The sequence below is a fragment of the Eumetopias jubatus genome, unplaced genomic scaffold (genome assembly GCF_037043125.1).
Source record: "Eumetopias jubatus isolate StellerSeaLion01/CBP00866 unplaced genomic scaffold, mEumJub1_p1.0 scaffold_11, whole genome shotgun sequence".
Classification (NCBI taxonomy): domain Eukaryota; kingdom Metazoa; phylum Chordata; class Mammalia; order Carnivora; family Otariidae; genus Eumetopias; species Eumetopias jubatus.
Genome location: NW_028274817.1, coordinates 65123564 through 65145947, shown reverse-complemented (window position 1 = coordinate 65145947; position 22384 = coordinate 65123564). Strand labels below are relative to the sequence as shown.

Below are 22384 nucleotides of genomic sequence, written 5' to 3'. Positions count from 1 at the left end.
CAGAACAGTGTAGTACTGATTAAGGGACAAGCACAAATTGATGGTACAGAATATAGAGTCCAGATATAGAGCCACACAATATAGTTAGCTAAATGGTTTTTCACAAGGAGGCAAAGGCAATTCAGTGGAAAAGGATAATCTTTTCAACAACGGTCTTTGCAAAATTCAACATCCATATGGAAAAAAAAATGAACTTTGGCTTAATTAAACCTCACACTTTACAGAAAAAATAATTCAAAATGGAATATAAATCTAATTTCAAAATGTAAAACTGTAGAATGTTTAGAAAAACACAAGAAGAAAATCCTCATAACTTGAGGTTAGACAATCCTGAGACTTAACACCAAAAGTATGATCTATGGGAAAAAAAAGTTGATAAAGTGGATTTCATCAAAATTAAATTTTTAGTGTACAAAAGAAACTATTTAAAGAATATGAGAAAAATGTTAACTATTAAAAGAATTTGAGTAATTTTAGACTTGTACACATTCTAAAACACTTTATTGTTCCATTTCAAATATGTCTGCAGATTCCTGATTCTCCATCCCAGTAGTTTCCTAACTCCTGTTTTGAGCCATGAAAACTATTTGTTCACATAAAGTCTTACGTGTTATTAAAACGTTCACATCAAGTCTTATGTGGTATTAAAATGAAACTAAAAATAATTTCAGGTGTAGAATATAGTGATTCAACACTTCCATACAACACCTGGTGCTCATCACAAGTGCACTCTTTAATCCCCATCATCTATTTAACATGAAACTAACATTACACATTACACTGTATGTTAACTAACTGGAATTTAAATAAAAACTTTTATGGCACCTGGGTAGCTCAGCTGGTTAAGTGTCTGACTCTGATTTTGGCTCAGGTCACGATCTCAGGGTCGTGAGATACAGCCCCAGGTCGGGCTCCTCGCTCAGCTGGGAGTCTGCTTGAGATTCCCTCTCCCTCTGCCCCACCTCCCACCCACCCCTCACTTATGCTCTCTCTCTCAAATAAAAAAATCTTTTTAAACAAATAAACAAATAAAGCAGGGTGCTTTAGGCCTTGGGGGAGAAGAAGATAAAAGTGTCACTGGCCCCTCAGCCTCTGCTCTATCCTTCTCTTTTCACCAACTTTCATGGGTTCTGAAAAACAGTTTGAAAACCACTGGTCTCATCTATCCCATTGGTGAGAAGTGGACACAATTACACACAGAAAATGAAAAAAATCTAGAAAGAGAATAAAGGATAAAGGAGGGCTCGTTCTCTCCCTTATATATGGAAACAAAGTAGGTCAGTATACAAGGAACTAGACACATGTCCAAGCATATTGTTCGGTTTTATTTGATTCTGAAAGCTGTACTATAGGAGAGAGATACTTTTATGACTCCAGAAGATCCTTCAACACTCATTGCTCGAAGTCTTCAGATTTAGTAGAACTGAAAAGAACAACTCAAGTTATGAAACAGCTGTTGGGAGTTTTTAACATGTGTTTTGGCTATTGTATGACTTCCTAAACTCTGCACTATGGGGGTCTACTGTCTCCCAGTTGGTACTCCTAGAATACTGGTAAGGAAATGAATGTATTCCTAGTACAGTGTAAATGACCAACAGTCTTGATCCCTCAATAGATTGATTATTTTTCTTAGAATCAAAAACTTTATTGAATCAATTCTTTTTGAGCTACAAATTAAGGTTTTTGGCAGTTTCTATAACTGGGAAACTTAAATTCTTAGAAATACTAATTATTTATTTAATTGGAATTAATTTGAGATTTGGGGTACTGTTCTAGAAAAAGGTTGACTTGAGTCCACATTAAGGCTGGTTCTGGGAACCACTGAGCTCAGAAAAATCTATGAAAAAGATGTTATTAGGACTAAGTGGCTCCATACTAATGGTTATCTCTTAACTTTTTCTAGTTGCAGATAACATGAACAACTACGCCCTGACTGGTAATAATTTTCATCCTTGTATAAACTATTTTGGCTTTATCCATTTTATTAATGACCCATATGAAAATACAGAAGCAATACAAATCAAATTCATACATGTCAAAAAATCTGGAAATTACAATTCAATCAAAATTTAATACTTAAATGACAGAAAATAAGTCAGAAGAGCTGGGCTGAAACCAGTAGTGTACTGGAATTAGCTGTAACTTGCTTGAAACAGGAAAGTGGATTGTTAGCATTTTTTCCCACCACTGTTAGTAGGTTAAGATTGGCCACAGTGGGAGTATTTTACCAAGGATATCAGCAAATGTTACAAATTAGGGCTCTATGTGCTTCTTTGCTTTCTCTGTTATCATTTTTTGAAGAGTCAGTTGTCAAAACATTTATCAACACACCACTGGCTAAAAATCACTAAAATTCATTTATCTCTTGCCCTACGAAATATCAAGTTTTCACTTGGGTCAAAAGATCAACTGCACAAATAGAGAACAGATGACTCTGATTTGACACCAGTTCTTCTTAAAAAAAAAAAAAAATGAGAGTCTCAGTTGACCGTAAGTTTAATATGAACCAACAGTGTTATTTAGATGTTAGAAAACCTCTACTGGATTGCATGAATGAAAGTATAGGGTCCTGAATAAACAAGAACCAGCTTCACTGTAACTCTGTTAATCAAAACTCAGCTGAAGTATTTTGTTTACTATGACCATATTTTGAGATGGGTGCTAAAAAACTGAAGTATGTTCAAGACCATATGGTCAGGACTGAAAATACGCCATACAAAGAACAGATCAATGAACTCAGAAGAAAAAGCTAAAAGTGACAAGAGATAAACCCACCATTTTTTGAAGAGGAGACAATTGAAACAGTAGTACTGATGTCTGCAACCTACATTGAAAGGCATCAGGAAAATAAGATGGATAAACAGATATGTAATAAAGAAAGTACAATAAAATATAGGATATAGTATAAATTCTAGGTGACAGGTATATGGGTATTCACTATAAAATTCTCTCTGCTTTTTTTTTATGTTTGAAAATTTCCACAAGGAAATGTTGGACAAATAAAAAATAGTGGTAATCACAGTTATGGAAATGCATAGTTTTATAGTCCTAACACTGATAATGTCTTATCAGTTGGACTTGTAACTTAAAAAAAATCACTATATGAGTCTAAAAAAAGGCAGTAGGTATGTTCAATTTTAAACCATAAGGAAAACAGCTATAGGGATAAAGTATAAACTAAAGATAAGGATATAATTTCTAAAAATGTGAAGTATTCAACTGTAGGTATCCCTCTGAAATTGCAAATGTTCTATCATGGGAGAGGTTAGGAGAATATCTATGATGAACATGGTAGAGGAGATTCTTGCACTGGTGAGGAAATTAAAAGACCACTAAAATCCCTTCCACACTCTTAAATTTTTGTACGGTACCCAAATAAAAAATTAATTTTAAACTACCTAAGTTGATAGCAGAAAAAGAGCATGAGCACATCACAGCAATAATCTCTCCTGAACTTTTAGGAACTCTAAATTCAAATACCCACTTTCTACGTGCATCTCTCATGGATATGTAATAGGCCTCTCAAACTTAACATGGCCAGAGCAGAACTCTTTACTACCTCTAATAAACTTAGTTCTTCCCTACTGTTCTCCATTTTAGTAAGTAACACCAGGATCCACCAGCCACTGAGTCTGGAAGCCTGAGAGTCATCTCTGACTACTCTCACATTCTTACTGCCCTGCATTAATGTACCAAATCCTGTTGTTTCTATTCCAAAACATATCCTTTACCTCCAAAACTACCACTCCATTCCAGGCCAATTATCATTCCTTATCTGAACCACTTGTTTCTGTATTTAAAAAGTGGCAATATACAACAAAAATAAATTTTAGTGAGTACTTACTAAGTACAAGGTATAATGGTTAATAAAAAATAATGAAACATTCTGTGTCTTCAAAGTCACTATCCAGTGAAAAACATACAAGTATATTAGAATGTGTACATAGTAGAGGTATATTAAAAGATGGTATAGTAATTATATTAATAGTGGATCTACCTCTTCCCAAGAAAGTTAAAGGAACTAAGTTTGAAACTTTTTTAAGATAAAACGGTTATTTTAAGCCTTATTTTAAATTGTTATTAAAAGAATCACAGAGGGCGGCTGGGTGGCTCAGTTGGTTAAGCAACCACCTTTGGCTCAGGTCATGATCCCGGGGTCTTGGGATCAAGTCCCACATTGGGCTCCCCCTGCTCTGCGGGGAGCTTCCTTCTCCCTCTGCCTCTGCCTGCCACTGCCCCCTGCTTGTGCTCACACACTGTCTCTCTCTCCCCATCAAATAAATAAATAAAATCTTTTTTTAAAAAAAAAGAACCACAGATATATTTTAAAAACATTTTATGAACACATGTTAGGACCTTATAACAACCTAAAAAGTAAGTCTGGTTCAAAACTTTAAAAGTATGTTTTTTTGAACAGTAATTTGAAGGATGAGAATAAGAACAAAAACAAAGGCGATATGACAGAGAACAGTCAAAGAGGTGAAATAAAATCAGAGGCATCCACTAGATTTGGGAATTAAAAGGTCACTAAGTGACTTTTGGGGGAAAAAATCTCAATAAAGTAGGAACCACACTGCATGGATTGAAAAATAATTTTTAAAGATGGTGAAATATAGATATCCACTAGAGACCTGGCTCAAAGAAATAAGTTCAAGGTGCAACAGCCAGAAAGGGAAAACAGCACTGAAGAAATAACCAGAATATGTACTCAGAACTAGTGGCTTAGAAGGAAGAGTTGTCTATCACTACACTACTAAAGAAATTACATCTTCAGAAAGGAAGAAAACAAAACAGATTTCTTTCAAATAAATTGTTTAAACAATAGAAAGGTTATAAAAAGTTTCATTTATATAATAAAAATAGAAGAAACTTACACTTTATCACCAATTTCCTCTGCCATTCGAAGAATTTCAAAGAGAAGTACCATTTTTCCAGAATGTTCTAAAACCTCAGCATCAGCATCTGTAACAAAATCTTTGTACCAGTCTGGAGCTGGGCTGCTTGGATTAGAAGAGGAAGTAGCTTTACCTAAATAAAATAAATGAAACATAAATAAGTAGGCAAATAAGGAAAGAAATTCAAAGATCCAGAGAGAAGGATTAAGACACCAAGAGAAATAGGAAGAAGGGGGGAAAGGGGAGGGAAGAGAAAGGAGGAGGGGAGAAGGGGGAAGAAGGGGAAGAAGAGGATGAAGGGGAAGGAGGGCACCCTCTTTCAAGAAGAGAAAAAAAGGACCACCCCAGGAAAAGAGAGAGCTTTACTGTGCGGAAAAGACACAAGGTGGGGAGTGTAGTAGAGGGGACAAACCGAACTCTAGGAGAGGGAGAGAAAGAGACAGGGAGTGGGACACATACAAACAGGCACAAATGAATGCAAAGGAAGAAAAACACTGGGGGTGGGGGAGGCATGCACACCAAGTGAGAGAGTAAGCAAGAAAAAGACCCTGAGAAAGTACAACTATGAGAAACAGTGCCTAGGAGCAGGGGGCTCGAGAAACAGAGACCCTAAGAGACAAAGCCCCCCCCCCAGGCACTGAGACTCCCAACACAAACCCCAAGAGACAGGCACTAGGACAGAAAAAGACCTAGAGAACCAAAGAGAGACAGACAGAGGTAGGGAGGAGAAGAGGGAGGGAAGAGAAACAGACTAACTCAGAGATCAAGAGAGAAAAGATCTTAGGGGCAGGAAATATTTCACAGTCCTAACAGAATTCTGGAAAACAAAAAAAGTCATTGATCCCAGAATGACCATATCATATTAAATTGTTTTGTTATTTTCCCCACAAACTCTGAAAAGAAAGTAACACAAAATAATCTATTAATATCTAAACATAAACAGTTCAATTCAAAATTAGGAACATAAGGTTTACCTGTTTTTGTACCTTCCCTCAATTGCTTAATGTATTTTAAATTTTTCCATATTTTTGTTATATATATTTTACATATTTACAAAAGTATACAAAATATGGTGAATAGCCATGTTCCCACATCCCATCTTCATTAAATTTTACCACTTGCTAAATTTGCTTCTAATGCAATTGACACCTAAAATGTGACCATACCCAATCTCATTCTCTTCTTTCCCTCCCATCTTTCTGAGAGGTATCTAAAATCCTAAATTCTAATACCCTCTCAGTTTAGAGGGTATTAAGCTATGGTGAAATAAGTCAGACTGAGAAAGATAAATACCATATGATTCCACTCATAAATGGAATTTTAAAAAATGAATAAACAAAAAGCAGGATCAGACCTATAAATAGAAAAAACTGATGTTTGCCAGAGGGGAGGGACTGGGGGTTTGGGAAATATGGGTGAAGGGGAGAGGGAGATACAGGCCTCCAGTTATGGAATGAGTAAGTCATGGGAATCTAAAAACAATACAAAGCAAAACAAATGAATAAACAAACAAAAAGCAGAATCAGACCTATAAATACAGAGAACAAACTAAGTCATGGGAATAAAAGGCACATGATATTGTCAATAAAAGTCAATTATATTGTAATAGCAATGTAACAGGACATATGGTAACTACACTTGTGGTGAATATAGCATAATGCATAAACTTGCCCAATAACTAGGTTGTACACTTGGAACTAATGTAATATTGTGTGTCAATTATACTAAAAAATGTAAAAGAACAAAATAAAATTTATTATGTATCAAAATAAATAAAATAAAATCCTAAATTCTGTATTTACTATTTCTGTGTATGTTTTACATTTTTACTACACATGTATCCTTAAACTGTACCTTTCATGTTTTCAAACTATATGTAAGCTGGCTGTATCTTTCTATGACTTACTTTTTCACTAAATGTAGTTTTCCATTTTTCACTCAAAGTGAGACTTATTCAAGCAGTCTAACTGCTATGTAGAATTCTGCACAAATATACCATCATTTATTAGCTCTCTTCATAGACATTATAAACATCTCATTAGTCTCATAGATATTTAGATTATTTCTAATTTTTGGCTACTGTCAAATGAACACTCAATTTTGTTGTATTTTTCTAGAATATTGTCTACTTCATCTAAGTTTTAAATTTTCTGGGATAAACTTACACTTTTGATTTTTAAAATTATCACTTTAAACATAATATAGTCTTTATCAAATATTTCTATTATTGGAGGCCCTTAAGAATCTAATTATGCTGTTTGTTTTGTGTGTTAACTTTTGCCAGGCTGACTGCTAACTTATTTTGTTGCTAACTTTTTCTAAAGTTAATTGTTTCCTCAGGTATTCTATCATTTTTACTTTCATTTCACTTTCAGTGTAGCTGTAATATGTGAGAATCCTGGGTAGAGATCATACATCTCCACACTTACTCTGCATCTGTTCCTGCCAGGTGCTCCAGGGGATCAACAATCCAGGATTACTTTTGAGGTATTGCAGCGTGAGATTTTTATTTATTATTTAATTTTTAAAGATTCATTTATTTGAGAGAGAGAGAGAGAGAGAGAGGGCGTGAGCATGGGGGAGAGGGGCAAAGGGAGAGAAGAAAGAGAATCTCCAGCAGACTCCCTGCTGAGGGAAGAGCCTGACCCGGGGCTTGTTCCCACAACCTGAGATCATGACCTGAGATGAAATCAAGAGTTGGTTATTCAATTGACTGAGCCACGCAGGAGCCCCATCAACTTGAGATTTTTAGACTAAGTAACATAAATTCAAATCATAACCTATGTAAGCCCATGATTATGAATCCAAGGAAACTATTTTTCTCAACCCAGAGACCAGGGTGAAACAGATAAGCTTCCTTGACATCTCCCTGGATGGATGGGCAAATTTTTTTTCTATCCTAGTCTTCAATGGACTACGTACCCTTTGAAGAGATTCAGCTTTAATCTGGGTTCAAAGAACTCTCTACCTTATACAGGGCTCAAGGCCTTGTATCCTATCCCTGGGTAGGTGAAAACCGAAGTTGCTAGTCTGAAAACTAGCATATCCCTAAGGCTTGTCACAGCATACCTTCTTGAAATTACTGTTTAAATTATCAGTTCCAGGGCGCCTGGGTGGTTGTCATTAAGCGTCTGCCTTCAGCTCAGGTCATGGTCCCAGGGTCCTGGGATTAAGCCCCGCATCTGGCTCCCTGCTTGGAGGGAAACCTGCTTCTCCCTCCCCCACTCCCCCTGCTTGTGTTCCTTCTCTCGCTGTCTCTGTCAAATAAATAAATAAAATCTTAATAAATAAATAAATGATCAGTTCCTTCTTTGTGTCTGGGTCCTGGTGATTTCCATTACTTATAGAGAGCTCATTATGTATTGATATTCAAACCACAATTAACTACTGCCTAAACATGTCACATATTTGCAAGAATCCATACCTTTCCTTGAAAGCCTTATATTATTTTCTCCCCTTCTTTGCCTGGCAAACTTCTTTTTATGCTTCACTATCCTTTAAGAATCAACTGAAATTTCACCTTAGAAAGCTTCCTTTGCAAGGCTGGCCCTAGGCTGTTGTCTGTGCACTTGAATGGTACATAGCTCCTTGTACTATTATAAAACTTTCCCTGATAAGAATGGCTCACTGTGCCTAGATTGTACAATGTGGTTTGTTCTGAACACGTTTTCTTTCTGGGAGTCTGAGATTTGGTAAGAGCCAGGCAGACAGTGTGTTTAAAGCACATAAAAAACTTAGGTACTTGGTCTCTAATGAGCTTCTTTGGTAGATGACACTTTACATACATTATCACAACTTATTTCTGGAGAAATCAGTACATCTTGGGTGAAACCATTGGGAGAAGACCTTAGAAGGTTATGCCTGGTTTCCTCTGGACTCTGCCCCATCTGCTTTTTCCCTTTGCTGATTTTGCTTTCTACCCTTTCATTATAATAAATCATAGACCTGAATATGACTATATGCTAAGTCTTGTGAATCACTGAACCTAAGGATGGTCTTGGGGCAACTGACAAACAGCTTATGAAGCCAATGTTAAGTAAACTCCTTTCTACAACTAGCAAATAACAAACACCTTTAGGGAATTCTGCAGTTCCACAGATTGCACATAACTTCAGTAATGGTTACCCAAATATACTAGAGGTAATTTAAAGTGAAAATGTTAGCAATAAAAAAATGCTAGCATAAAGTTAGTAAAAATGTGGCAGCTAGGTAAGAAATCCCAAAGCTGAGGATAGGTGATAATTTCTGTGCAAAAGATTCCATTCTAATTTTGATCCTATTGGATATAATGAAAATACTTTACAGTACTGTCTAAAAAAATAAAAACTGATCCAGAAAATAAGGGTTTATTACTCCAGTTAATAAATATCCTGAATATGTAATTAAAACTTACAAACTGGTATTTTATGTTGGATATTCTTATTTCAACATCGATTAACCATTACTTCTGTTATAACTTTGTCCTTATATACATGATAAGAAACAGTAAATTAATCAATCAAAGCCACTCCTTAATATGCACTCTGGATACCACAAAATGCTTACAAGGTAAGGCAAAAAGAAATACAAACAAATAAAAAGCAACAACTTTACCCCTAATTTCTTGAAGCACATTTTTCTAAATATATATTTAACTGCCATATTTGCATCAAGATACACTGCAGTTTTATAAAGTAGCAATATCATTAAAGTATTATGTATCTATGTAGTACTAGTAGTAGAATGTTAAGCTCCATGAGTGCATTTTGTTGACTGATAGAACCCAAGCTTCTATAGCAATGTCTGGACCATATTAAGCATGCAAATAAATATTTGTTAAATGAATAAATGTGGTATATTAGTGCTAATATTATGGTCCTACATCATGTATAAGGATTCTGTCACAAAAGTTTATGTCCGTATAATAAATTATATACATTTTAATGTGTAACTACTCACCAATAAAGCTTAAACATAGAAAAATAATAAATTGAATACTTTGCTTCTTTAATTTAAATTCAATTAATTATCATACAGTATATTATTAGTTTCAGGGGCAGAGTTCAGTGATTCCTCAATCCTATATAATACCCAGTGCTCATTACATCACATGCCCTCCTCAATGTCCATCACCCAGTTACCCCATCCCCTTACCCCCCTCCCCTCTAGCAACCCCCAGTTTGTTTCCTGTGATTAAAAGTCTCTTATGGCTTCTCTCCCTCTCTGATTTTGTCTTGTTTTATTTTTCCCTCCCCTTCCCCTATGATCCTCTGTTTCATTTCTTAAATTCCACGAGTGAGATCATATGATAATTGTCTTTCTCGACTGACTTATTTCTCTCAGCATAATACCCTCTAATTTCATCCACATCGTCGCATATGGCAAGATTTCAATTTTTTGATGGCTGAGTTGTATTCCATTGTGTGTGTGTGTGTGTGTGTGTGTGTGTGTGTGTGTGTGTGTGTACACCACATCTTCTTTATCTATTCATCTGTCAATGAACATCTGGACTCTTTCCATAGTTTGGCTATTGTGGACATTACTGCTATGAACATTGGGATAAAGGTGCCCCTTTGGATCACTACATTTTTATCTTTGGGGTAAATACCTAGTAGTGCAATTGCTGTAAACTGAATACTGGAAGTAGTTTATATACTCATTTCCTCATAAAATACTAAAACACAAGAAATAGGGATACTGTAAGGTTAACCTAAAAGACTTATTCAAGATGTTGCTTCTGTAAACATTCAGAAAGCTATTGTAAAAAGAATTAAACAGCAACTCCGAAGTAAAAATGAAATATGCAGTGAAAATATTATTATAGCTCAATTTTAGCCATCTACTTATTTAATATCTATTTCATATTCCAAATACAACATTTTGGCCCTTTAATTTTTCCTGTTCAGGTTTTCTTACATTTCCTATAAGAAAGTAATTATGTTTTTAAAAAGTTACACAGTACCAGCTATATATGTCCATGTACTATGATCTACTCAGCCTTATTTGGAGTTAATCTAGATCTAAACAACAAAAATAGATTTTTATCATCATTTGTTCTGGAAAATATTTCTGATAGGCTATACATGTACACAGCTGAAGAAAATATAAAATACATCTATATATGAATGATTTCTATTTGACTGCACACACCTAAAATGAAACAAAGACCTTAGACAGGTAGTCAAAATTTGTCATTTGGAACCCATAGCCTGCCCTATCTGCTTTTAAGTTCACGACATGCCCCAATTCTTTCCAAACATTTTCACCTTGTGAAATATATGAAAAACAATAATGTTTACCTAACATACCTAACATATCAGGAGAAAACGGAAGAGGCTACTCATTTCTGGAGGTGACCCAGCTACCTCAGACCCCACTTGTACCTCTAAGAGATGAAGGGATCAAGACCTCAGCACTTTCATTTAACCCATTTACAGCACAGAATGAGACATACTGGTTTGTATACTCTCCCTGTTCTCCTAACCAAAAGTTATGAAAAAAAATTTAAACAAGAACATTTTAAGAAAACCATTCCCAGGAACACATAAATTTTAAGCTATTTATTTCCAATTCTGTGATGACTGAGGAGAAATTTAAGTGAAAAGTCAGACTGGGAGAGCAGGGAGAGAGATAACAGAAGCTTCCTATTAACTTAAACTAGAACCATTCCTTTATTATTCTTAGAAAAATACTCTTTAAATCTATTTGGAAGATTAACACTGATAATAAATTGCCTTTATGGGACAATAGCAGAGAAGAACAAGGAGGATAGTTTGGTGGTTTAATTTTTACTATCCCCTGATTTCTAAGAGAAGTAAGCCAAGGTCTGTGGTTAGGCTGCCATCTGCTTATTCCAATAAGGTAGTGAAGAGAGAAATGTCTTTTTTTTTTTTTTTGAAGGTTTTATTTTAATTCCAGTTAGGCAACATACTGTGTTATACTAATTTCAGGTGTACAATATAGTGATTCAACACTTCCATACAAGACCCAGTGCTCATCATAAGTGCAGTCCTCGATCCCCATCACCTATTTAACCCATTCCCCCATCCATCTTCCCTCTGGTAACCATCACTTTGTTCTCTATAGTTAAGAGTCTATTTCTTAGTTTGCATCTCTCTCTCTTTTTATCCCTTTACTGTTACAATTTTGTTTCTTAAATTCCACATATACGTGAAATCATAGGGTATTTATCATTCTTAGAGTGACTTACTTTGCTTAGCATAATACTCTCTAGTTCTATCCATGTTGTTTCAAAGGTCAAGATTTCATTCTTTTTGATGGTTGAGGAATATTCCATTGTAATTATATATCACCTCTTCTTTATCCATTTTAGATAAGAAATTCTTTATCCATGTAGACATACAGATGGACACAAGGGCTTGTTCCATAATTTGGCTATTGTTGATAATTGCTGTTTTACACATAGGGGTGCATATATCCTTTTGAATTAATTTTTTTTTGTATTTTATGGGTAAATACCCAGTAGTGCAATTATGGGATCATAGAGTAGTTCTATTTTTAACTTTCTGAGGAATCTTCATACTGTTTTCCAGAGTGGCTGCACCAGTTTGCATTCCCACCAAGAGTGCAAAAGTGTTCCTTTTTTTCCATATCCTCACCAGCATTTGTTGTTTCTACTGTTGATCATTTTAGCCATTCTGACAGGTATGAGGTGATATCTCATTGTAGTTTTGATTTGCATTTCCCTGATAAGTGGCCTCTGTTGGCCATCTGTATATCTTCTTTGGAAAAATGGCTATTCATGTTGGCTGTGCATTTTTACTTCGACTGTTCATTTCTTGGGTGTTGAGGTTTAGAGGTTCTTTATATATTCCAGATATTAACCCTCTATCAGATATGTAATTTGCAAATATTGTCTCCCATTCTGAAGGCTGCCTTTTAGTTTTGTTGGGTGTTTCCTTCACTGTGCAGAAGCTGTTTATTTTGATGAAGTCACAATAGTTTATTTCTGCTTTTACTTCCCTTGCCTCAGGAGACATATCTAGAAACAACTTGCTATAGCCAATGTCAGAGATATTACTGCCTGTGTTTTCTTCTAGGATTTTTTATGGTTTCAGGTCTCACAGTTATGTCTTTTAATCCATTTTGAATTTCTATTTGTGTGTGGTGTAATAAAGTGGTCCCATTTCATTCTTTTGCATGTTGCTGTCCAGTTTTCCCAACACCATTTGTTGAAGAAACACTTTCTCCCATTAGATACTTTTTTTTTTTAAGATTTTATTTATTTATTTGACAGAGAGACGGTGAGAAAGGGAACACAAGCAGGGGGGTGGGAGAGGGAGAAGCAGGCTTCCCGTGGAGCAGGAGAAGCAGCAGCCCATGCAGGGCTCAATCCCAGGACCCTGGGATCATGACCTGAGTTGAAGGCAGACGCTTAATGACTGAGCCACCCAGGCGCCCCTCTCCCATTAGATACTCTTTCCTGCTTTGTCAAAGACTAATTGTCCATAGAGTTGTAGGTTCATTTCTGGGCTTTCGATTCTGTTCCATTAATCTATGTGAGTATTTTTATACCACACCATACTATTTTTATTAATATGGCTGTATAATATAACATGAACACTGAAATTGTGATGCCTCCAGCTTTTGTTTCTTTTTCAAGGTTGCTTTGGCTACTTGAGGTATTGGTGGTCCCATACAAATTTTAGGTTTGTTCGTTCTCGCTCTGTGAAAAATGCTCTTGGTATTTTGACAGGGATAGCATTAAATATGTAAATTGCTTTAGGTAGCATAGACATTTTGACAATGTTTGTTCCTCCGATCCATGAGCATGGAATGTTGTTCTGTTTCTTTGTGTTCTCTTCAATTTCTTTCATCAGTGTTTTATACTTTTCAGAGTACAGATCTTTCACCTTCTTGGTTGAGTTTATTCCTACCTATATTCTTACTTTTGATAAAATTATAAATGAGACTGACTCCTTAATTTTTGTTTATGCTGCTTTATTATTGGTGTATAGAAATCCAACAGATTTCTCTACATTCATTTTGTATCCTGCCACTTTATCAGATTCATGTATCAGTTCTAGCAGCTTTTTGGTGGAGTCTTTTGGGTTTTCTATATGGAGTATCTTGTCATCTGCAAATAAAGTTTTACTTCTTCCTTGCCAATTTGGGTGTCTTTTCTTTCTTTTTGCTGTCTGACTGCTGTGAGTAGGATTTCCAGTACTATGTTAAATAACAGTGGTGAGAATGGACATCCCTGTCTTGCTCCTGACCACAGAGGAAAAGCTCTGTTTTCCCCCATTGAGCATGATATTACCGTGGGTTTTTCATATATGGCCTTTATGGTGATGAGGTATGCTCCCTCTAAACCTACATTGTTGAGGGTTTTTATCATGAATGGATGCTATACTATGTCAAAGCTTTTTCTGAATCTACTGAAATGATTGTATGGTTCTTATCCTTTATTAATGTAGTATAATGTAGTTGATTGATCTGTAAATGCTGAACCCCCCCCTTGCAACTCAGTAATAAGTCCCACTTGATCACTGTGAATGATTTTTTTTTTAAATGTATTGTTGAATTTGGTTGCTAGAATGTTACTGAGAATTTTGCATCTATGTGCATCTATAGTATTAGCCTCTAGTTCTATTTCTTAGGGGACTCTATCTGGTTTTGCTATCAGGGTAATGCTGTCCTCATAAAAGGGTTTAATGTCACCTACTATTATTGTATTATTATCAATGAATTCCTTTACATTTGTTATTGTTTTATATATTTGGGTGCTCCCAAGTTGGGGGCATAAATATTTACAATTCTTAGATCTTGTTGGATAGACCCCTTTATTATGATATAGTATGCTTCTTCATCTCCTATTAGAGTCTTTGGTTAAAACCTAGTTTGTCTGATAGAAGTATGGCTACTCCGACTTCCTTTTGACATCCATTTGCAAGATAAATGTTTCTCCATCACCTCACTTTCAATCTGAAGGTGTCTTTAGGCCTAAAATGGGTCTCTTGTAGGCAGCATATAGATGGGTCTTATTTTTTTGTATCCATTCTGACATCCTATGACTTTTGATTGGAGCATTTAGTCCATTTACATTCAGAATGATTATTGATAGATTATGTATTTAGTGCCATTGTATTACTTGTTTTGTTGTTGTTTCTGGAAATTTTCTCTGTTCCTTTCTGGACTTTGTCATTTTTGGTCTTTCTTTCCCACTCAAAGAGTCCCCTTTAATATTTTTTGCAGGACTCATTTACCGGTCATGAACTCCTTTAGTTTCTGTTTGTCTGGGGAAACTCTATCTCTCCTATTTATTCTGAATCACAGCCTTGCTGGATAAATTATTCTTGGTTGCATATTTTTCCCTTTCAGCACTTTGAAAATATCAGGCCACTCTCTTCTGGCTTGCCAAATTTCTGTTGAGAAATCTCCAGCAAGCCTTATGGCTTTTCCCTTGTAAGTTAAGGACTACTTTTGTCCTGTTTTAAGATATTTTTCTTTATCACTGTAGTTTACAAATTTAATTAGAATATGTCTTGGTATTAGCCTGCTTTTGTTGATTTTGATGGGAGTTTTCTGTGCCTCGTGGATCTGGATGTGTGTTTCTGAGCAAGGAAGTTCTCAGCTATTATTCCTCCAAGTACACTTTCTGCCCCCTATTCTCTTGAAAAGAGAAATTTTATTAAGGAATCACCAAATTAGTTCAGGTGCAGACCTAAAACCAGTCAAGCTTGTTTGAACCCAGGGTCATTCACCAAGCAGGCCTCCATATCTCTCTTTTCTTCAGTTGATTGCTTTGCTATATGACTCTCAAATGACAAATAATTATTTTTTTAAGATTTTTTTTAATTTATTCATTTGAGACACAGAAAAAAATTATATATATATATATATATATAGAGAGAGAGAGAGAGAGAGAGAGCGCATGAGCAGAGGGAGAGGGAGAAGCAGGCTCCCCGCTGAGCCAGGAGCCCAATGTGGGGCTCAGTCTCAGGATCCTGGGATCATGACCTGAGCTGAAGGCAGACGTTTAACCATCTGAGCCACCCAGGTGCCCCAATGACAAATATTTAGAGCTATTTATACTGTTCTATCTTTAGATATTTTATATTTAAAATATTCAGACATTTGGTCCCAACTTTGGAGTTCCTAGACACCCAGTCAGGCTGTACCAAGAATATATGGAGCCTCAACACTAATCCTTCAAATGTAGATATGGGTCAAGACAACTTCAGCCAATAAAAAATTCAGACTTTCACTTGTGTGTACACTCATGCACAAGAAAAGGGGAGAAGGAGAAAACAAAAGAGGTGATAGAGGAGAACACAGGCACAAACCTCTTTGACCTCAGCCATAGCAACTTACTAGACATGTCACCAAAGGCAAGGGAAACAAAAGCAAAAATGAACTACTGGGACTTCATCAAGATAAAAAGCTTCTGCACAGTGAAGGAAATAATCAACAAAACTATAAGGCAGCCTACGGAATGGGAGAAGATATTTGCAAACAACGTATCTGATAAAGGGTTAGTATGCAAAATCTACAAACAACTTATCAAACTCAACACCCAAAAAACAAATAATCCAGTTAATAAATGGGCAGAAGGCATGAATAGACACCTTCCCAAAAAAGACATACAGATGGCTAACAGACACATGAAAAAATGCTCAACATCACATCATCAGGGAAATACAAATCAAAACCATGATGAGATACCATCTCACACTTATCAGGATAGCTAAAATTAACAACAGAAGAACAACAGGTGTTGGTGAGGATACAGAGAAAGGGGAACCCTCTTGCACTGTTGGTGGGAATGCAAACTGCTGCAGCCACTCTGAACAGTACGGAGGTTCCTCAAAATGTTAAAAATAGAACTACCCTATGATCCAGCAATTGCACTAATAGGTATTTACCCAAAAGATACAAAAATACAGATTTGAAGGGATACATGTACCCTGAGGCTTATAGTAGCACTATCAACAATAGCCAAACTATGGGGAGAGCCCAGATGTCCATCAACATAAGAATGAATAAAGAAGATGTGGTATATATATATACAATGGAATATTACTCAGTCATAATATAGAATAGAATCTTGACATTTGCAAGGACATGGATGGAGCTAGAATGTATTATGCTAAGTGAAATAAGCCAGTCAGAGAAAGACAAATACCACAGGATCTCACTCATATGTGGAATTTAACAAAGAAAACAGATGAACATATGGGAAGGGAGAAAAAAAAAAGAGAGAGGGAAACAAGCCATAAGAGACTCTTTAAAAATTTTTTTATTTAAATTCAATTTAGTTAACATATAGTTATTATTAGTTTCAGGGGTATAATTTAGTGATTCATCAGTTATATGTAACACCAAGTACTCATTACATCAAGTGCCCTCCTCCTTAATGCCCATCCCCCAGTTACCCCATTCCCCCCCAACCCTCCAGCCATAAGACTCTCTTAAGGATAGAGAACAAACTGAGGGTTGATAGGAGACGGATGAGGGATGGGCTAGATGGATGATGGGTATTGAGGAGGGCACTTATTCTGATGAGCACCGGGTATTGTATGTAAGTGATGATTCACTAAATTCTACTCCAGAAACTACTACAGAAACCAATATTGCACTGTATGTTAACTACCTAAAATTTAAATTAAAAAAATAGAAATAAATTAATTTTAAAAAGAGGTGATAAACTATATATGAAAAAGGGAAAACTTAAAGTATGCAACAATTATAGATTATGAAGAATTACAAAGGAAAAAGGCTAATACATTAACACTAGTTTCATTGTATAAAGTTAATTACAATGATACTCTATTACATGAAATGTTTCCAGTTATTATATGTAGTTAATTGAAAATACCATCATGGCTCTGAAATTGGATGTATCTAGGTCTAAATCCCACTTCTACTGATCGTTTATAAAAATAAAGATATCAACAGCTTGTTAAGTCTGCTCAAGAATTAACTCAGCTAACACATGGAGTGAAAATACGGCATTTAGTTTATATACATGTAAATAAACATTAGTTTTTCTTTCTTCTTTTTCTCTTAAATATCAGAGCACAATGGCTTGCTTTTAATTAAATATTCACCAGGTATTTGTCATTATGTGACCTGATTATCCAGGATGCTTACTAAAAGCATCTAGGAAAGATATTCCTTTGAGAGAAATAGTAAGGATAAATTAATTATTGAAAAAAAGCATGGACATGATAATTTCTAAATCAGTGTTCCATTATAAAGGCAACATTCATTAGACTCACTTTCTTCCAGCTTTAATGAAACTGAGGGATTGCTTCCTGTTTCATCCACATTTCCTTCACCACCTCCTCGAGATCTTGAATTCCAGACCTTAATCACTTCAACATCATTGTCACTGCCACTTCCACTTGAGCTACTATCTTTCTTCCCTTTTTTCCCCTTCGTTTTCTTCTTTCTATAAAAGGAACAAATTCAAAGTGTTAGGAAAGCACAGAAAAGATACAAATGCCAATTATGAGAGAACAATCAGCAATTAGGGATTTTAAATATGTCAACACAGGACACAAAAATTATTCAATTTACTTTGTATAATCATCGGAGCTTAAACTCATGGAGGTTTCATCGGAATCTGAAGCTATAAATTCATCCATACTGTCTTCATCAAAGTATCCCTAGAGGAAAAAAAAATGATGAATGTTTTAATAGTTTACTTCAACTTATACTGAAAATTGTAATGATGTTTACTTTACCTGAGGATAAGTTAATTGTCATGGGATAAAAAAAGAACTGAAAGAACTACCATAGATTAAAAAAGGAAAGGAGATATCACAGATATGATTACTAAATGCAATGTGAAACCTTGGATCGAATCATGGAAAAGAAAAAGGACATAAGTACAAAAATTGATGAAATCCAATTAAAGTCTATTGTATGGGCTAGCCCAGTGATGAGTATTAAGGAGAGCACATACTGCATGGAGCACTGGGTGTTATACGAAAACACTGAATCATGGATCACTACATCAAAAACTAATGATGTATTGTATGGTGACTAACATAATAAAATAAAATTAAATTTAAAAAAATAATAAAGTCTATTGTTTAGTTAATACTACTGACCCAATGTTACTTTTTAAATTTTTGTCATTTTACCATGGTTATACAGATGTTAAGAATAACATTTAATACTCCTTCCATAATCATAATGCATTCTAACATATAGAAATTAACTAGAAACAAAATAGGTTGAATTACTGTACTACAAAGCAAAGGAAAATTCCAATATACAGTAAGTCTATATAGATCAACCTTTTTCCTGAAGTTATTCTGCTTCCAACAGATATGTTTTAATCGATTTTAGGTTACCTGATTTACCTTATTTTCTTTGCTAATGTAGTCCAGCTGCAAACACCAAGGATGAGTCCAGATTCTACTTAACATCTGAAAATCTTGGAAAAGTTTTGCACCTGCCTTTCCTCTTCCACCTTCACTGCTATTACCTACACCTGATCAAAAAAAAAGTCGTTAATGTTAAGACAAGAATTCTCTGTGTCAGGAGAGGTGGGTGGAGGGATGGGTTAAATAGGTGATGGGGATTAAGGAGTACACTTGGGATGAGTACTAGGAGTTGTATGAAGTACTGAATCACCAAACTGTACATCTAAAACTAATTACACTGTATGTTAACTAACTGGATTTTAAATAAAAACTTAGGAAAAAAAAGAATTCTCTATGTCAACCAACATGCTTTTCTAAATTAGGGATTTTAACTTTATTCTGTGCCATGGACTCTTGTGGCAGTATAGAGAAGTTTATAGACATCTTTCTTTGAATAATGTTTTGAAACGTAAAATAGGAAAACAAAAGAAACCCATTATATATAAATTATCAAAATATTAAACATCGTTGTGATACAGTAATACGTGTACTTTGTTAATGCATTAAATAACAAAATATAGCAGCAAGTCTAAGAATTATCTGAAATTCTGAAGTCCTGATAAAGGTAAATAATTTTGAGATATCAGTAACAATAATAGAAATATTTGATTTCTATTGGTAACAAAGTCACAGTTATCACTAATACTACTATAGTTTATTGCCCACATTATAACTGGAAAAAATGCTAATTTTCATCAGAGGTTAGTAAAAATTAATGTGATTTTTTTCTTATTCAGGTTCACATACCCCCCATAATTCCATTTGTGGACCCTGGATTACAAACTCCTCTTTTAAAATTGAGGGTTAGCAGAGGGGAGGTGGGTGAGGGGATGGGTTAAAGAGGTGATGGGAATTAAGGAGTGCACTTGCCATGATGAGCACAGGGTGATGTACAAAAGTGTTGAATCATTATACTGTACACCTGAAACTAAATTTACACTGTATGTTAACTAACTGGGATTTTTAATTTTATTCTATTGGGGGAGGGGGACAAAGAGAGTCTTAAGCAGCCTCTGCACCAAGTGAGGAGCCCAAGGTGGGGCTTGAAATCACGACCTGGGCCGAAACCAAGACTTGGACACTTAACCAACTGGGCCACCTAGGCGCCTCTAACTGGAATTTAAATGAAAACTTAAAAGCTCTTGTTTTAGATAAAGCCTCTCTGTATCCCATCTTTTATAAATTCCAACTCTTCTTAAACAAAAAAATGTACTCCTAAAAACTGTTTTTCATGTTGAAAACATTAATTTCTTCTGCTCAGAGTAATTTCAACAAAATTAAGTTTTTTCTATAGAAGCAAAATGAAAATGAAATGAATACACATTTCATTTATATGACACATATCAAGGAGGTAAGATGCAAAACAAAACTGGTTAAACAAAAAAAGCAGCATTTAAGCAATAACATATTTTTCTGTCCACAGTTTTAAAAGATGTAAATTCACCAATAACTAATAAGTCTTGCCTCTACTCATGGCAAGAGAAAATTTAATGATATGAAACACTAATAAAAATGCATGAAAATCTGGTAGTGATTATTTTGCCTTTTAAGAGGTATTTCCACCGTGTATAATAGGAATCATTGCTATGAAAATGAAGAATCTAATTTCTTGATATACAACTGCTCATAGCATTCCTTTATAATTTATTTCTGCAATATCAGTAGTGATGTTCTTTCACATTCCTGATTTTAGTCGTGTCTCCTCTATTACTTTGCAAGTACAGCTAAAAAGGTATCAATTGATCTTTTCAAAAAAGCAAATTTCAGTTTCAGTGATTTTCTGTGTTTTTTCCTCCTTTATATTTATTTCTCCTCCAGTCTTTATTCTTTCTTTGTACTTGCTTTGGGTTTAGTTTGCCCTAACTTTAGTTGCTTAAGGTAAGAGGTTAGATTATAAACTTGAGATCTTTCTTCTTTTTAAATTATAGGCATTTACAGTTATAATTTTCCCTCTTTAAGCATGCTTTATCTGCATCCCATATTTTAGTACCTTGTGTTGTTTTCATCCATGTCTAAATATTTTTTAATTTTCCTTGTGATTTCTTCTTTTATCTACTGGCTATTTGGAAGTCTGTTATTTATATACATTTGTGAATGTTCTAACTTTCCTTCTGTTACTGGTTTGTAATTTCATTCCCATATGGTTAAAGAAAACATTTTGTGTGATTTTTATCCTTTTATGTTAATTGAAACTTGTTTTATAATCTAAAATATGGTCTATCTTGAAGAATATTCCACATGCACTTGAGAGGAATATGTATTCTGCTGCAGCTCGATGGAGTGTTCTTTTAGAGGTCTGTTAAGTCTGGTTGGTTTATAGTGTTTTCCAAGTCTTCTATTTCCTTGTTGATCTTCTACCCAGCTGTTCTATCACTGAACATCTTATGAGTTAAAATTAATGTAAAGGAGGGGCACCTGGATGGTTCAGTCGGTTAAGTGTCTGACTCTTGATTTTAGCTTAGGTCATGATCTCAGGGTCTTAAGAGCAAGCCCTGCATCAGGCTCCATGCTGGGCATGGAATCTGCTCAAGATTATCTTTCCCTCTCCCTCTGCTCTCCTCCCCCCACCACTCACGTTCTCTCTCTTAAAAAAAAATTAATGTAAAGAGAGATTTTTTTTTAAAAAAGGTAATCTATACTTTATCATTTTATACTCCAAGAAAGACTAAAAGCCAATTCTTGTTTTGTGGGGGCAAAAACTACTCTTGCATATATCATAAATATCTTCTATTATGGAAAAACTTCCTAAGACTTTTAGGCCTAACTGGCTAAGATAGGAAAAGGGAGGACATTTTTAAAGGGAAAAAAATTCTACCTGAAAAGGGAAAAAAGTTTCTTCTACCTACACCATTGATTTATGTTAGAGTTGATATTCTCTGTGGGAAATGGGAACCACATAAAAAGGATATGTTAATAAACTAGCCAAATAAATATCCACAGAAAAATGTTCTCTACTCAAGAGTATTGATAATTATTACTGAATCATTCTATCTTTTCAAAAAAAATGTTTTTGACTCCAAATCACTTTATTCGGAAAATATACCAAAAAAGGTTAGGTGAATACATGATTAATCAATCATGACAATCTGTTATTGAACCTTATTTACACCTACA

General features: G+C 35.0%; 1 protein-coding gene across 6 annotated transcripts in view; it reads right to left on the bottom strand.

The window, feature by feature from the left end:
* The window catches only part of ATRX (ATRX chromatin remodeler), a 300408-nt gene that overhangs the window by 64450 nt on the left and 213574 nt on the right, over positions 1-22384 (bottom strand). For all 6 annotated transcript variants that reach the window (XM_028101410.2, XM_088028724.1, XM_088028725.1 and 3 more), the window contains 4 exons: positions 19208-19338; positions 18417-18505; positions 18116-18288; positions 4875-5028 (listed from right to left, as the gene is read on the bottom strand). In XM_028101410.2, the coding sequence (XP_027957211.1) occupies positions 4875-5028; positions 18116-18288; positions 18417-18505; positions 19208-19338 (547 nt within the window). The remainder of the gene's footprint in view (positions 1-4874; positions 5029-18115; positions 18289-18416; positions 18506-19207; positions 19339-22384) is intronic.